Source organism: Hemitrygon akajei, chromosome 9 (genome assembly GCF_048418815.1).
Source record: "Hemitrygon akajei chromosome 9, sHemAka1.3, whole genome shotgun sequence".
Taxonomy (NCBI): Eukaryota; Metazoa; Chordata; class Chondrichthyes; order Myliobatiformes; family Dasyatidae; genus Hemitrygon; species Hemitrygon akajei.
In genome coordinates this window covers 117,893,367-117,911,551 of record NC_133132.1, presented here as the reverse complement: position 1 = coordinate 117,911,551, position 18,185 = coordinate 117,893,367, and the positions used below count along the sequence as shown (strand labels likewise).

The window sequence follows — 18,185 nt, the reverse complement described above, 5'->3', positions numbered from 1 at the left end:
TACTTTTAAAAGTTCTACAGAACTTTCCACTAATATTTCCAAGCTAATGATATCAGGATATGTGCATTATCCAATTGAAATTTTGAGGAAAAAAATGTAAGGGAATTTAGTGACATACTGTGAGGATTGGAAGATCTATTAGTGTATTTCTGAATCATTTGAGCACTGCACACATGAAGATATGGAGACATGGTGACCTCCAGCAGTGTGCCACATGTCTCTGAATGCCATTTCCATGTATCTTGTAATTTCTTTGTATGTGAGGCTACTGCTGCTGTGAAGCTGCTTGAATAGATCCCAGCTGCTGGAAACTTACTTTTGGTTGGCCCAGTCTCTCCTGACTATCTGAAACTGTTTTTCATCCACCACATCACCAATATTTTCCTCACTCACCCTTGATCTATCTGATTATGACCTGAACATTCTTTTCCACCTCCCCCCTTCACCTCCAGTGACTACAATCTTGACACCCACTCCAAAGCCAGTCCTGACTTTTGAGTTCCCCAGCACCACAGCAAGCACCTTTTCCCAGGCAATGATGAGTGGAAGAAAGATCTTTGAATACATGGTGTGTAGCCCCTCTCTTTTCCATCTGGTCATTTGAAGTGGTGGGCCTTCACATAAAATGTCACCAGCATACTTGAGACTGCATATATTATGGTGGCAAAGAATATTTAAGTCTTGTTATTTAAGTTGGATATGATACCAGTTTACTTGTGGACATAGCACTTAAATATAAAAGCAGGTTTTCAGATCACTGTCTAATGTGAAGTAGTACTACAAAAATCATTGAATTAAAAATGGTTTAAAACAGCTAAATTTGTTTTCTAATCACTTCGAACTTACTGAGTTAATATGTTAACAAGGTGAGAATATTTGAAATTGTTGCTGCTCATCAATGTTAACTAATACTGTAAGTAATTTCTCATGCACGAGAAAAAGCTTCCGCTGTGCAATTTAAAATCAAAACCAGAATCAAGTTCATTATCATTGACATATGTCACGACATTTGTTCTGTGACAGGTGTATCTCAGATGGGTAGATTGAGGATGGTGTATTTTAATCTTTATCATGAGTGAGGCAATTACTTCTTGATTAACTGATGATTCATCCCATGTGAATTTAAGACTGGTGGTGGAGATTGCTTCTCTTTTTTTATTCTTTCTGGGAACTGCCACCACATTTCAATTGTAATTTCGGGCAAGGCTTGACAGGTGCAGATGGGTATTTTGGTGGCAGCAGGGTGAATCCTGAAGAGAAGTCATCGTTGTGCACTGTGGAATGGGTCCATCTTGCATGTGCTATCTCTCAAGATAATCATTTGGTCTAATTGCGCTGGTACTTCATCAAGGCTTTCTGTTAACAATCATTTATCTACTTCCTTATTCTGCTTTTATAAATTCGGCCCTGAGCCCTGTTTCTGGTAGGGAATTCTATATACTAACAGTCATTATATCAATGTTACTTTTTTTAAACCTAATGTGTTTTGTTTAGTGAAGGATTTAAATTGAGGAGAAAATCCTGATAATATTTCCCCCCCAAATTTCCTTTTCAAAGCTTGAAAGTAAAATGAAACCTGGTTTGTTTCTTCAAATTATTCTGAGTTAGTGAGGCTAGTTATAATGCCCAAAAATCGGTTGAGGTAAGATAATTTTGCACATATTGGTAAGTAAACTAGGAATTTCCTTATGAACAAACAGTTCTAGAGGCAGGGTTTTAAATGCAAATTGGCTGTAGCAATAAAAAGTTTTGCGGTTTTACATGTAGAGCTCTTCCAAGGTGACATGACCTTTTGACAAACTTATTAAATAAGAGAAAGGTATTTGCAACCCTTCACTGTGAATAGATGCAGATAAAAGCCAGATAGTCATACCATTTTTTTTCTATATAAGATGCCGGTTACAAAATGGCTAGAGTACCACGTGCCATTTTAAGAAGATTTCAAGACTGTAGAGAGGATTTATCAGGGGCGTAGGCTTAACTTAATTACAGAACTAGAGAACCTGTAACTTGTTATAGCAAAGTCGAGAGGCTTTCAAAAGGAAGAGTAAAAGAAGAGAAACTACAACCACTGGCAAGAAGGACAATCACAAAGAAGGACCAAAATTGACTGAGGAGACAGAAGTTAAATTAATTTATTATGCAGAGAATTATTATGATCTGGAATGCATTGGCTGGAAGTTTGCTGGGGCCAGGTTCAATAATAACTGAATAACAAGCCAGATAAATGCCTTGAGGGAAGGTGGTTACAATACAATGAGGAAAACAGTGTACTAAGACTAATAGGAGAGCTATTTCAAAGAGTTAGCTCAGCCACAGTGGGCCAAGAGACTTCGATGATGTAAGGTTGAACTACAATTTTCCATACAGATGTTGTTTGTTTGAAAGTGTCATGAAATCCTAGCATGTTTAAAAACTGAAATAATCAATTCCCTTTTAGCTAATGGAGAATTTGAACGATTTCCCCCCAAAGTTGGTAAAACTGCCTGCAGAGATGTATATGGTGTACGGCTCAGTTTTACTTCCCAAAATAATGTGTTTACCTGCCACATTATATTCTGCATATTGTAAACATTAAATGTGACTAAAGCTGTTCAGTTTTAGGGAAGTCATCAATGTCAGTATCACATTTCATAGCTCTGTTGTGCCTTTTTAAAAAAAAAAATGAATGTGATTATATTGTTGCACTTGCAGGTATTTTCTTTCTTCCAGATTCAACGTAGAATGACAACAGAAAGGTATAGGCCTACTTGGGACCTGGCATTGGATCCCCTTGTATCCTGTAAACTGTGCCTTGGGGAATACCCTTTAGAGCAAATGACAACAATATCACAGTGCCAATGTGTATTCTGCACTCTGGTTGGTACAATTATTTTTGATACTCTCTAACTATTCGTAGGTACTTGAACCAATTTTGCAAAGTGTTAATTTGTCCCATATGCAATTGTCTTAATAGATTTGACGTTTTAACCAATTTCAATTATAAAAATTGCAGGAAGAGAATTTATCACTGCTGAATTTGTACAACAAAGCATGAAATAGTAAACATATTTTAAATCTCAGAATGGGAAGAATAACTTAAAATGTTAATATTGTAATCTGTTTACTTACTATACAGTGGATTCCAGTTATTTGGGCCATCAGTTAATCAGGGCAGCCACTTATTTGGAACAACTCTTAAAGAACAAAAACTAATTGTGGTATAGCCAATTTCCCTTTGTTTATTTGGGACATTATGCCACTTAATTGGGACAGGAACTTGTTGCCGAACAAATTCTAACTTGTCAGTTGCGTGCACTTGTGTGGCCTTTAGACACTACACTGTGCTTAGAGTGAACAGTTTTTAAATCGTGTCAGTTGTGTGTATTTGTGTTCAAAAAGTAGTGATTTTTTGTCACAGGAAGTTGGTGAGAAATAGGCAGTAAGACAATTCAGAACTGTATTGTTCATTGTGGTTTCAAGCATTGAGGCTTGGAGAAGCCAGAAGTTGCTGGGAGTAAAAAATTTCACTACTTCAAGTTAGGGACTACAAAGAATTTGAAGGTATCGACAATATCTTGAATATTACAATGAAAATGAAGATTTAGAAGATTATTGAAATCATTGTATGAAGGTGTCTGGTCTGATTTTACAGTCAATCAAAAGAGCCAGATGAATTCTTCCATCGATAACTATTGGAGCTATTACCCAGTTTTATAGTATTGTAGTGGTAGTGTTTTAATTTGTTCTGTATTACATACACAATTTGTTACTCTGTTAAACAGCAGTTTGTCTTTTTCATACTTTTTTAATGATTTCCATAAAACTTTGGCTAATTGGGTCAAAAGGTATTGGTCCCAATGTGTCCTAATTAACCGGGATCCACTGTAGTAATTTAATTCACAATTTCTACAGAGTGAAATCTTTGTCATTTATGGATTTTATTTTTATTTACTGTTATCAGTTTGTGGTGCTTGATCTTGTATGATTATTAAATGATTTGTCACAATTTTAATTTTGTAAGATATTGCTCAATTTGTTTTACCAACAATGCTGAAACACCTTATATTTTATAATTCAAAATGTAGATTTATTTTGCTTTGTAGTAATTTTTCATGTTGAATGCATCATCTCCTCTGCTTGGAACTCAAAACAGATTTTCTATTTTAAGAGCTTTTGGCATTGGGATTTATTTTGCATCCTGTCACAAATTTTGGATTATTAATATATCTGGTCTCTATTACTGATTGAATTTAAAATGATTAACTTTATTTTTAATGCAATTGTTAATGATTTTCTTTAGCCTATAATTTTCTTTGACATAATGCATTGTGTGAAGCCACAACAGCTATGCCCAACTTTTACAAGTAATCCTTCAGCTTTGACTCCATTTCCACTCCAGTTCCATGCTGTTCTAACCCATTATCCCACTGAAATCCTTCTAAATCACCTTTCTCCCATGAACCATGATCCTCATGTACTACCCCTTTCCCAATCCTTTTCCAAATCCATGAGCTCTTGGCTCAAAGAAAATGCCTTGTTGATGAAGGAGCACATTCTGAAACACCTGTTCACATCTCCTCAGACTGGAGAGGGCATTGTAAAGGAGATATTTGGCTGTGACTATGAGTCCGATTGACACCGTGATTTCATATCCAGATCTTACTGCCCCGCAGTATTGAGTGACTAAGAGTGAAAAATGATACACTTGGTTGTTTCTTTTGCACTATCCTTGTTTGTTCCCCAAATCTAATTAGCCTTAGCTTTAAAATAACAATCATTTTGCCTTTGCTGATGAATGGCTTATATGAGAGGAAAACATCCCATAGGAGCTCATCGATAACATAAGATTTAATGGGAAAAGTGGGATGGATCGCTTTACTGAAAATCACAATATAGGCCATTTCATAGGAATATAACCCTTCTGTAACATGGCCAGCTTTTGTAAACTCATGGGTATAACTGCCCTTGTAATTGTTCTACTAATGATAAATATTTTGTGTCATCTTTCTCTGGAAGGTCCAAAACCATTCGTTAGTCTATAAAGATATTATCATGTAAGATAGAATAAAAATTGACAGGAGTGGCTTTTAAAGTAAGTTTACACTGAATATTATTTCATTTTGAAGTAAGCCAATGTAATTTTAACTTGGTGAAAGGCAAAATCAACCTTTAAAGTGTGAAGTCTTCAATTTTTTGTGACGGTGCCTCCAGGTTATATTCGTCAAATCTAGCATAAAAGGCATTGAGCTCACTAGGAGCAAAACCTTGTTGCCCCCTATGTCATTTGACTTAAGTTGTAGAAGATGATAGCATTCAAGCCCTGCCACAGCCATCAAGCATCCTTCTGTGATTCATGTTTGGCCCATAATTGCCACTTGCATTTGAGAAGGCTTTCTGGAGGTTGTACCTAGACTTTTCCTGGTCACCAGTCCTGAACGCCACCAATCTAGCTCTCAGCAGATTGTGGATCACTTGGTTCATCCAGGGCTTCTGGTTAGGGAAGACTCCGAATGATTTTGTGGGAACACTCATCCGTGAAGTCTGAGAACATGGCTATCTACTGACTCAAAGCAATCCCAAAGTCACTCCTTTGCCTCCCATGCCATTCTCTTTATTGTCCTTGTCTATGGTGCCTTGCTCTTTAGCCTCTACCTGTATGCAGGTAGGAGGAGGACAACAAGATAAGATTTCCCCAAGTACAGTAGACATTCCTGATGGTAGTGTAACAAGGTTTGAGTGTGTTGGGACCCCTGGTGCTGCAGGTGGAAGACCCCAGCAATGATATGAGAAGTGTCAGGGTAGGCTGTTTCTTGTTTGCTAATCATGGCACTCAGTGTATAAAATGCTTGCTTAACATCAGGCTTTGGCAGTCAGAACCACAGAGGAGAACTCACTTCATAATTTGAATAAATGGCACCTCATTAGATGTTCCATGTCAGGAGAACAAGAGTGAGTCAAGACCACTACATCCGAGCACCACGAAGAATTTATAATGAACCACAGATCCCCACCCCCTGCCGCCTTTGAATCAGCAGTTTGGTCAGTCCAGTGGATCGAGAAAACCTCTGGCTGGGCTGCCATACCTGGCATATCCAGAGTGAGCCATGTCTGTTAAACAGAGAAAGCAGCAATCCCTCTTCTTCCTCCAGTACACACATCTTGCACTTAGCTAATAAGATCCTGGGGAGAGGAAGTTTCATACCCTGAAGCTTTGGTCTGGCTTGAAGTTTGCTATACCTGCATTCTTGAGAGTCAAGTTCAAGTACTTCAAGAGGCTTCAGTCCTCCATCCCTGCACCGGGAAAGCTTCAAAGCCCTCCACTTCTTTCTGGACACCAGACCCAACCAGTTCCCCTCCACCCCCACTCTCCTCTGTCTGGCAGAACTGCTCCTCACTCTCAGTAATTTCTCCTTGAGCCCCTCCCACTTCCTTCAAGCAAAAGTTGTAGCCGTGGGGGTTTGCATGGGTCCCAGCTATGCCTGTTTGTTTGTCGGCAATGTGGAACAGCCTATGCTCCGACCCTACACCGGCATCACTCCCCCACTTTTCCTACACAACATAGCTGCTGCTTCCTGCACGCATGCTGAGCTTGTTGACTTCACCAGTTTTGCCTCCAACTTCCACCCTGCCCTCAAATTTACGTGGTCTATTTTGCTCACTTTTCTTTATCTGTGGAGGCAGTTTATCCACTGATATCTTTTATAAACTCACTGATTCTCACAGCTACCTGGATTATGCCTCTTCCCACCCTGTCACTTGTAAAAATATAATCCCCTTCTCTCAATTCCTCCGTCTCCACTTCATTTGCTCTCAAGATGCGACTTTTCATTCCAGAGCTGATGAAATGTCCTCCTCCTTCAAAAAAAGGGGTTTCCTTCCTCCATCATCAATACTGGCCTCACCTGCATCATTCATTTCACACAAGTCTGCCCTCACCCATTCCTTCTGCCATCCCACCAGGGATAGGGTTCCTCCTATCCTCACCTACCACCCCATTAGCCTCTGCATCCAGCACATAATTCTCTGTAACTTACACCATCTCCAATGCGATCCCAGCACCAAGCATATCTTCACCTCCTCCTCACTTTCCACTTTCCGTAGGAATCACTCCCTACACGACTCCCTTGTCCATTCGTCCCACCCCACTGATCTTCCTCCTGGTATTTATCCTTGCAAGCGGAACGAGTGCCATACTTGCCCCTACACCACCTCCCTCATTATCATTCAGGGCCACAAGCAGTCCTTCCGGCTGAGGCCACACTTTACCTGTGAGTCTATTGGGGGTCATCTACTATATCTGCTACTCCTGTATATTGGTGAGACCTGACATGGATTAGGATACTGCTTCACTGAGCACCTATGCTCCATCCACCAGAAAAAGTGGGATTTCCTGGTGGCCAGCCATTTCAGTTCTCTTTTCCATTCCCATTCTGACATGTCAGTCCATCCCTCCTCTGCTGCTGTGATGAGGGCACACTCAGGTTGGGGGAGCAACACATATTCTGTGTGGGCACCCTTAACCTGATGGCGTGAACATTGATTTCTTGAACTTCTGGTAATAGACCCCTCTTCTTCTCCTTCACCATTCCCCATTCCCATTTCCCTCTCTCATCTTATCTCTTTACCTGCCCATCACCTCCTGCTAGAGATCCTCCCCTTTCCCTTTCTTCCATGGCCTTTTGTCCTCTCCGACCAGATATTCCCTTGTCCAGCCCCCCATCTTTTTCACTACTTGACTTCCCAGCCCTTTACTTCACCCCTTCCCCTCTCCTGGTTTCATCTATCGTCTAGTTCCTTGTAGCTCTTCCTCTCATCCCCCCCAATTCTTATTCTTATTCATCTAATCTGGTTTTTCCAGTCCTGACAAAGGGTCTCAACCCAAAATGTTGACTATTCACTCTTTTCCATAGATGTTGCCTGTTCTGCTGAGTTCCTCCATCACTTTCTGTGTATTACTTTGACTTCCAGCATCTGCAGGAAGCATCAAACAATTTTCCCTTGTTTGTAAAATTGCTAGTTCATTAAGATGGTTGAAAAGTGTGTTTCTGAAAGGGAAATGGCAGGCTGCAGATTGCAGTGATAGTAGTTCAGAAGAAGTATCTCTAGAGGTTTTGTGTGTTGCTGGTAAACCATCGTGTATCACCAGTGCCATCTTGATATTCACCTGCGTTTATGGGTCTGTGGGATCAAGGCCATCTCCTGCTTTTAATCCAATCTGCCATAAGAGAGGAAGTTGAGGATATTCGGTAAACTTGGATCTCACTGCTGTCATAGCATATGGAATTAGTATTGTCCCTCACCCAATATCACTAGAGCAGAATGTTCGGTCACATGTTCATCACTATTTGTAGATTCTTTTGTTGAAATTGTTTGCAAATGTATAATAAGAGTAGATTTAGGAAACCAGGGTACTCAGTGCTAAAGAACTTTGGCTATGAACAGCACAGTATAAAGGGTTTTACATTAGTGCAGTCGTTAGTGTAATCCTTTACAGTGTCAGTGACCCGGGTACAATTCCACTGCTGTCTGTAAGCAGTTTGTACATTCCCCCCGTGACCGTGTGTGTTTCTGTTTCTTCCACGTCTCAGAAATGTGTGGGTTAAATGGTCGTGTGTGTAACTGGGCAGATCAGGTTTGCTAAGTGAGAAAGGCCTGTTACTATAAGAGACCATAAGACCTCGGAGCAGAATTAGGCCATTTTACCATGCTGTATCTCTAAATAGAAAATAAATCAACTCAAGTCTTCCACATTTTTTTAAGCTAGCTGAAGTCCTATGTATTGGAAGTTGGTGTCAGTTTTAATCCATCTTCTATAAGCTATTCATCCATAGCACAACCCTGCCTAATATTCTGCTACTAACTGGCAATCTTATTTAATAGCTTGCATGATATTTCTTTTATCGCATGACATCACAACATACTGTTGCTCGAATGTTTGAGCCAGTTAAGACTTGCTGAAGAATGGTCTCTTCTCGGACTTCCAGCCGGGTACAAGTATCGATTTTAACTGATATTTCAATGACGGACTCTGCAGTCTTCATCAGGGATGACGCCTGGGCATATCTAGTGTGGTGATATTTATACATCCCTCCTGATTGGTTAGTCCTCTTTCGCTCAGGTTTTCGCTGTCCTAAACAAGGGAAAGCACTAGATCCTTTTTTGCTGAAGAAGGTTTATCTGAAGCTGTAAGGCCTGATATGGTTTCAGATGCGTATGGATGGGGAGAGGTAGGGGTGGGTGGAACTGGACACAAAGTGTACTTCAGTCATGTGAATTTCAACCACCTTGGCATATCTAGATGCAATGACAATTCAGCCATACAGTGGAGAGAATATATCTGTAAAAACTCTCTGGTTTGCCAACAGTGTCTGAAGCAATATGTGGAGCTTTTGATAAAGGAGGGCTTGGAATCTGCAGTTACCTGTCCTGATGCTGCTTGCCCTAAGAGAGGTCACCTACAGGAGAATGAGGTATTTCTCAAATTTAACAATAAAGAAATTATATAAATTACAGATCTTTTGTAACACTCTTCATGTGGATGTGCACGCACTAGGGTGAATCTTTGTCTCTCTCTTCATCCCAGAAATAATATTTAGTATTGGATTATTATATCTTGGCTTTCTCATTACAAATATACTTACATAAATTATTTCAAAGTATAACACAGTAACTCCAAAACTGTTCTCATAAATCTTTATTGAGCACTTTGTAGTCCTTTTAACTTGTTTTCTCCATTCCATAACTGTTTCTCATTGTTTATCTCATGAACAGATTGAATGCATTGTCGCAGCAGAACTTATGCAGAGATATAAAAGACTGCAGTTTGAAAAAGGCAAGTAAATTGTAATATATACGGGTAAATGCTTTATATTTTTTGTCTTGTATTTCAAATTCATTTTGATTTTAATTGCATTTCTTGTATGTGAAGATTTTGTACTGTAATACTAAAGCAACCTATTTCGGAATATCTGGTTGAATTTATCAATCATTGCAGCATATAGCGATAGACTATTTGTCAGTATAGTTACCTATCCTGCTCATTTGCTTTTCCATTCATTTTGGCTAAACACTCTTTGTCAAGAGAAAGGGAACCTGTAGCATTGTTTCATTTTTATCTTGGAAGATGATGAAGCCGCTCAGGTCCTGATTCAGCAAGACAAGTCTGGCTTGCACAAATGAGTGACAAGCAGCAAACACTTTACGTATTGGCCTGGCAATGACTATCTTCTTATTGAGAGAATATCTAAGTACCTTCTTTTGACATGCAACAGCATTGCTTTGCTAAATCACCCCTCATTAGATCGTGATATTCATAAAACTGAGGAACTGTTGTGGTATAATAGGCCCATCGAGTCTTTGCTGGCCACTGGTGGAGCCAGCATCAGTCAAATTCCCTTGCTTTGTTCAAAGTAATTTGTCATTTTTTGTAAACTGCTTAAAATGTGCATGTGGATGGTTTTTAGAAGAACCATCATATGTCACATTACTTAATATTATAAAAACAAGTTACAAAACTTATTATAGCCCTTTAATACTTCATGTATGGATGTAAAGAAGAAATATGAATTAGAAGATTTGTGAAACCATTTATAGAGTAGATGCAGCCTGCAAACTGACTGGGTAGTACAAGGGTGTAGTGTGTTTGAACTTTGAGCTATGACTGGCCTGGTTGGCCAGGACAAGATGCGTCCAGCCAGGTGCTAGAAAATTATTTGATAAAACAGCCTGAATAAAGGCAAAAGTATTCATTCCAGCTTAGAATCAAAGTACATATATGGATCAATAAAAATGTGATGGCTAGAAAAAAGCAAAACTTCTTTATTTATTTGAAAATAGACTTTTGTTTCCTGCTCTGCTAGTCCACATGCCTGCTGAACTCCAGTGAGATTTAATTGGATGAAGTTGATTTCCAGTGTTTAGCTTGAAACTGTCAAGGTTTAGGAGGGTTAGATTATTTATTATATAAAGTTCATTCACTGGAGAAAGCGGTGCCATATTGCATCCACACATTATTCAGTATTAAAGGAAAAAATTAGTCATACAGAGCCATAGAGCTGGAACTCTACTAGCTGAAGCTATTACTGTTATGGGAAAAGTATTAATGCATTCAAATAGCTAGGCTCTAAAGAACATCAAAAACATTGATTGTAGGTGTGCTCAGTATTCAAATATGTATGTAAATGCACATGTAACCAAACATAAGTGTATGTCTATTTTTTTTAATTCATCATTTGCTTTCTTCATGGAGCTGTGATCTCAGATGAACAGTCATAAGTGTAAAGCAACTCCTCTGTTTTTGTTTGCAATGTATGTAGCTGAAATAGTTTGTCTTGAACTCTTTGTTGTCTAGGACATTACTTGGTCATCCCAAGTATTTGCCTTGAATAACTATCAAGCCCATAATTTGCAAAGCCTTGACCCAAACCTCTCTTCCTGATTTCACTGCTAAATTGGATTATATTAGGTCACGTCATGTTTCCCAAAGATTCAATCCAATTTTCTCTGCCTGTGAGCAAACCTCAAACGGAATTCCGGAAGCTGCTCTGCAAAGGTAATGGAAAATCCTTCCATTTCCTCAATTGACAGCTAGGGAAAATAAAAATGTTTCATGTTGAACCTGCAGGCTGTTTCCAAGCACAGCAAACTTGCAGGGTCTGCATCCTTCTCCCTCTTCTATCCAAGTACTACTGTGGATCTAGTGCTAGAATTTTCAACAGATGAGCTTCATTCTTGCCAAGACCATGAATTTCAACACGAGAATTGCATCCTAAATGTGGAACTGGACCAAAAATCCAATTATGTGTAATCAAAATCTATGCACACAGCTGTGTGTGTTCTTGTCCAATCATAATAATAGCTTTCTCTGAATTTCTGTAGTGGTGGAATTTACCCCAGTGGGTCTGCTGTGTCCATCTGGTTTAAGCATTTGTATGTTCAGAGGTTAATTATTCTCTTAAAGAAAATGCCAGGCAGTGTTAAGCAGCCCATGAGAAAACAAACAGTTTATGAGTTACAGTGTTAATTGGACATGGTAAATAATTCTTGACATCCAGTTAACTCTGCTGGATGTCAAAGTAAATCAGTTACTAGGTGAATAACTAGTAATAGCCTTTGGTGCAGCATTTATTGGTGGGAATTGGGATACAAAATTCCATTGCTGAGTAAGTTGCTGAGGAAACACAGCTTGTTGCATGGGAAATTAAGCTATTGTTTAGAAATTAGATTTTACCTCAATAAGTGGCTATGATTAGCATAAACAATCGAGAGATAACCTGTAGAAAATTGTGAAGTTGGTTGAAATCTAGATTGAAATGACAACCTAGCTGACATCTTTTCCCAGAAACAAGCATGGAAATGGGACCCATGTGATTCTACATTTTCACATCCCGAAGTTCAAAGTAAATTTATTATCAAAATATATATGTTACCTTATACAGAGCCTATAAAAAGTATTTACCCCCTTTGGAAGGTATCAATTTGTATAGTTTCAGAGCATTGAATTACCGTGGATTTAATTTGGCTTCTTTTTACTTTGATCACCAGAAAGACACTTTCGTGTCAGTGAAAACAGATCTCTACAAAGTGATCTAAATTAATTACAAAGATAAAACACAAAATAATTGATTGCTTAAGTATTCAAACCCCCCCCCCTTTAATATGTCACAACAATTCATCACTGGTGCAGCCAATTAGTTTTAGAATTCATGTAATTAGTTAAATGTTGATCACCTGTGTGCAATCAAGGTGTTTCAATTAACTGTAGTAAAAATACACCTGTACCTGGAATGTCCAGCTGCTGGTGAGTCAGGCAAAAACTACACCATGAAGACAAAAGAACACTGCAAGCAACTCTGTGAAAAGGTTATTGAAAAGCACAAGTCAAAAGATGGATACCAAATAATTTCCAAGTCACTGAATATCCCTTGGAGTACAGTTAAGTGACTCATCAAGAAATGGAAGGAATATGGCACAGCTGTAAATTTGTATAGAGCAAGCCATCTTCAATAACATGCAAGAAGCAGACGAGTGAAGGAGGCCACCTAAGTACCTATGACAACTCTGATGGAGTTACAAGCTTCAGTGGCTGAGATGGGAAAGACTGTGCATACATCAACTGCTGCCCAGGTGCTTCACCAGTCACAGCTTTATGGGAGAGTGGCAAAGAGAAAGCCACTATTTGAAAAAAATGCTAACATGAAATCTCAACTAGAATTTGCCAGAAGGCATGTGGGACACTGTCAAGTCAGCTGGAAGAAGATTCTGTGGTCTGATGAAACCAAAATTGAGCTTCTTGGTTACCAGACTATACGCTATGTTTGGTGTAAGCCAAACACCGCACATCATCAAAAACACACCATCCCTACAGTGAAACGTGGTGGGTGCTTTGTGCTGTGGGGATACTGTGACAATGACCCCAAGTATAAAGCCAAAGTTACACAGGAATGGCTTAAGAACAACAGCATTCATGTCCTGGAGTGGCCAAGTCAATGTCCAGACTTCAATCCAATTGAGAATTTGTGTCTCAATTTGAAAAGGATTGTTTACTCACAACCCTCATGCAATCTGACAGAGCTTGAGCAGTTTTGTAAAGAAAAACGGGGAAATATTGTAATGTCCAGATGTTCAAAGCTGATAGAGACCTATCCACACAGACTCAAGGCTGTAATTGCTGCTAAATACTGACTTGAAGGGGTGAATAATTATGCAATCAATTGTTTTATGTTTAATAACTGTAATAAATTTAGACCAATTTGTAGACTTTTTTTTCACTTTGACATGAAAGTCTTTCTGTTGATCAGTGTCAAAAAACCCAAAAAATCCTTTGTTATTCAATGTTATAAAACATGAAAACTTCCAAGGGGGTGGGAGTGGTGAATTGGCATCGTACAATCCTGAGATTTGTTTTCTTGCAGGCATACTCAGTAAATCCAAGAAACATAGTGGCACCCAACAGATCAACCAATGTGCAAAAAGCATCCAACTGTGCAAATACAACAGAAAAAAATTAATAATAGATAAGCGATAAATATCGAGAACATGAGAAGAGTTTTTGAAAATTGTGGGAGCAGTTCAGGGGTGGGGTGAGTGAAGTTATCCCTCTGGTTCACAAGTCTGATGGTTGAAGGGTAATAACTGTTCTTCAATTTGCCGTTGTGGGTCCTGGGGTTTCCGTACCTTTTCCCTGATGGCATCAGTGAGAAGAGAGCATGGTTTTGGTGGTGGGAGTCTTTGCTAGATGCCACTTTCCTGTGACAGTGTTCTGTGTAGATGTGCTCAGTGGTGAGGAGGGCTTTTCCCATGATGGAGTGCCATCTTCTTTTGCTTTGTCATGTTTTAATCACAGAGGGCTCACCCATTAATGGCACCCATTGCTCCCATGGCTGCTATTCAACAGCAGTATGCTTTAGGAACTATATAGGAGATCTAGATAGGGAGGTAGAATCCAAATTCACACAATGGGACGTGGAGGTTTGGGTCAGTATGGCTGGAGTAAGGTCCTCCACACTGGAGTAGGGGGTGGTGAGGAGCAGGTTGGGGGACAGGACACCTGTCAGGATCGCTGTAAGAAGAGCCTCACAGGAGAAGGCTTGCTGTGGTTTCCACCAGGAGACAAAATTTGCATGCAAGAGAATAATGCTGATCAAAATTTCATGATCTTACAAGGTACATCAAGGTCACCTACTTGGTTCCTTACTTCATAGACTGGAGATCCTCACAGAAAGCCTAGAAGCTTCATTTGCTTATGTAGGGCGTCCTTTGTCAGGAAATGCAAAGATGTTGTTTAAAAAAAACATTTAAATAAGTACAGCAGGAATTCATTTCTTTGCATGTTGCATTCATGTAGGTGGTTTTATGCATCCTCTGAGATCTCCCAGATGATTATTAGTATACTATGTTGGCATTAGGAAGAGACATTTGATCTGCTTTAGGAGATTTTATTTTGCAAAAATCATATCTGTAAGTAGACTTGTGTCACCATAGCCAATGCCTGCCTCCCTCTGGCCACTGAAAGATAAAATTGCGGGTGTTCAGCAAGAGCTTTTGCTATCTCCAGGTCTGTCTCATGGTCCTCGGACTCCATATGGCTCCTTGCTCATTCACCTCAGGCAGCAGCTGCTGCCTTCACTTGGTACAGCATGCAACAGATGATGTATGTGCTGCAATTGTCCCCCTCTGTGTAGCCATCAAAACCTCATACTCGAGACACCTGTGGCATTGACTTCAAAGACTTGCTGTTGAAGGTATGGAATGTTGCTTTAACCTCCTAAGAAAATAAAGGCAGTGGCACACTTTCTGATTGAATCAGTGCCACACTATACACTATACACTTTCTGATTGAATCAGTGCCACACTATACACTATACACTTTCTGATTGAATCAGTGCCACACTATACACTATACACTTTCTGATTGAATCAGTGCCACACTATACACTATACACTTTCTGATTGAATCAGTGCCACACTATACACTATACACTTTCTGATTGAATCAGTGCCACACTATACACTATACACTTTCTGATTGAATCAGTGCCACACTATACAGGGCACCTGTACACCTGCTTGTTAATCAGCCAATCGTCTGGCAACAACCCAGTGATCAACGCAGGCAGACATGGCCAATAGGTTCAGTTGTTATACAGACTAAGCACCAGAAAAGGGAAGAAATGTGATCTAAGTGGCCCTGACCATGGAATGATTACTGTAGTATCTCAGAAACTGTTGATCTCTTGGGATTTTCACATAGAGTTTACAGAGAATGGTGCCAAAAAACCCCAAAAAATCTAGTGAGCAGCAGTTCTGTGGATGAAAATACCTTGTTAATTAGTGACAGAGGTCAGAGGAGAATAGCCAAAATGGTTCAAGCTGATAGGAAGATGACAGTAACTCATATAACCACGCATTACTACAGTGGTGTCCAGAGAGCATCTCTGAATATATATGTCAAACCTTGAAGTGGATGGGCTGCAGCAGCAGAAGAGCATGAACATACACACAGTGTCCACTTTATTAGGTATATGAAATCCATAATAAAATGGCCACTGAGTGTATGTGTTCAGCCCAAGATGGGGCTTGTGATATGTTAATGCATTGTTATGTGGGTGTCAGTTTATTTGTTGGTCGAAAGGAGCTTCCATCGTGCCCGCCGTTGCTTGAAGTATGCAACAGTTCTTTCCCATTGGTTGTATTGTGTGTGCTACAGCATCTGTGTCGGGTTTCAAGCGCCACAGTGAGGCTTGGCCTCTTTCCTTTGACCTTGGGGTCTGTTTCATACTGAGGTTGTGACCAGTGCTGAAGAACCACTGGGAAAGTATGCTCCAGACTTGAGGCTCACCCGCATGCTTAGTATCTGTTTGTTGAATATTTAGTTTGTAGTTTGTGCAACTTGGGAGAACTTCGACGTTTGGTCAAATCTTTCGCTGGTTGTAAAAAAAAGATTAATATGCTTATTCATAATCAGTGTCTTTCGTCTCACCAAATCCCAGCTTCTATGTTAGGTGCATGTAACTTATAGTTTATTTATAATTTGAAGTTGTTTATATATCATTCATTCATTATGTGCTGTGCCATATGATGAACTGTCATGGTCTTTCCATGACCATGATTGTTCTTGGCAACTTGTTCCACAGAAGTGGTTTGCCATTGTCTTCTGAGCTGTTTCTTTACAAGATGGGTGACCTCAGCCATTAGCAATACTCTTCAGAGATTGTCTGCCTGGCATCAGAGGTCATATAACCAGGAATTGTGATGTGTACCAGCTGCTTGTATGACCATCCGCCACCTACTCCTGTGGCTGCATGTGATCCTGATCCTGGGGGACTAACCAGGTGCTACCTGCCCAAGGGTAACCTGTAAGCTAGCAGAGGCAGAGAGCGTCTTACACCTCCTTTTGTATCTCCACCCTGTCATCCCTATTTTATATAAATATAAATTGTATATTCACAAAAATTATTTATATATAATTTGAATTAAAACATAATTTAAAGTTGTTGACTCTGCCTGCTGCCCAGTAGCTAAATGTACTCATGTAAATCCCATGTTCATCCTCCTTTGCCTTCCTGAAGTCAAGAGTCAGTTATTCTAGATTTGCTGACATTGGGTGAGAGGTTGTTGTGGCTTCACTCAACCAGGTATCATGTCTGCTCTAGTAAGCTGACTCAATGCCACCTGATTTGCCCAGCAGTAGTGCCATTATCGTATTTGAAGATGGCATTGGAGTTTTGCTTAGCCACACAGTGACGTAGAAAGCAGAGTAGACCTCTCCTATCCCTGTGCGTGATCAAATGACTTTTAAATATTCTTATTATACTGCCTCAACCACTTTCTCTGGCAGCTCTCTCCATAGATGCACCAGCCACTGTGTGAAGAAATTGCCTCTCAGATCCTTTTTAAATTTTTTACCTCTCACCTTGAAACTTTCCCTCTTTCTCTTTCATATCAGGACAATTTTGACCCTCAACACCCATGTATCATTTCCCTCACAGGTACTGTTCTACTCACTGAGATCCTCCAGCAATTTGTTTGTTGACAGGTCCTATACCTTCTGGTTACCATAGTGATATTGTTCTACTTCTAATGTCTCAAAACCAGTTTTCCAGGCTAATAGGATGAGCACAGATTACTCTGGTTATATTGTAACCTTACTCCCACTGCATCTGCTCCTTTTCTAGCAGATCTTTTTGAATAACTAATGCCATGTGTAAAAGTCTATGGGAGGTTGACATTGGATTGTTAGTGTTGAGTCTGTGCTGACCTTTTCCATTGTCCTTTGCAACATAATCTGGACAAGTGAGTTATTTTTCCTGACGGCCTATTTGCTTTATCAACTGAAGAATTTGGGAAACCCATTTTAGTAAGATACAAGAGAGGAGCACAGTAACTATTTTGAATCGAATGTTCTGAACATCAGAAGAATCTCCCTTTGTAAACCCACATTTTTTCCCTAAAAAGCACAACTAATAAGTTACAAAATTTGTAAATAATAGCTACTTTTATCAGTTTTTTATTTAAAATTCTTTGCACTGCAGCTACTTCAATCTAAGTAAGTAACCTGAAAATATCTATAATCTCAAAGATAATGTTCTATAGGTCAGTTGTTGAGAGCGCCCTCTTCTTTGTGGTGGCGTGTTGGGGAGGAAGCATTAAGAAGAAGGACGCCTCACGTCTTAATAAGCTGATAAGGAAGGCGGGCTCTGTCG

At 39.6% G+C, this 18,185-nt stretch overlaps 1 protein-coding gene across 5 annotated transcripts in view; it reads left to right on the top strand.

Moving 5' to 3' along the window:
• rnf144aa (ring finger protein 144aa) overlaps positions 1–18,185 on the top strand; it is an 87,519-nt gene that overhangs the window by 48,398 nt on the left and 20,936 nt on the right. For 3 of the 5 annotated variants that reach the window (XM_073056854.1, XM_073056856.1, XM_073056857.1), the window contains 3 exons: positions 2,695–2,859; positions 9,348–9,452; positions 9,754–9,814. In XM_073056854.1, coding sequence (XP_072912955.1) covers positions 2,725–2,859; positions 9,348–9,452; positions 9,754–9,814 — 301 coding nt within the window. In that variant the 5' untranslated portion in view covers positions 2,695–2,724. The remainder of the gene's footprint in view (positions 1–2,694; positions 2,860–9,347; positions 9,453–9,753; positions 9,815–18,185) is intronic. The other 2 variants (XM_073056858.1, XM_073056855.1) reach the window with 1 other exon arrangement.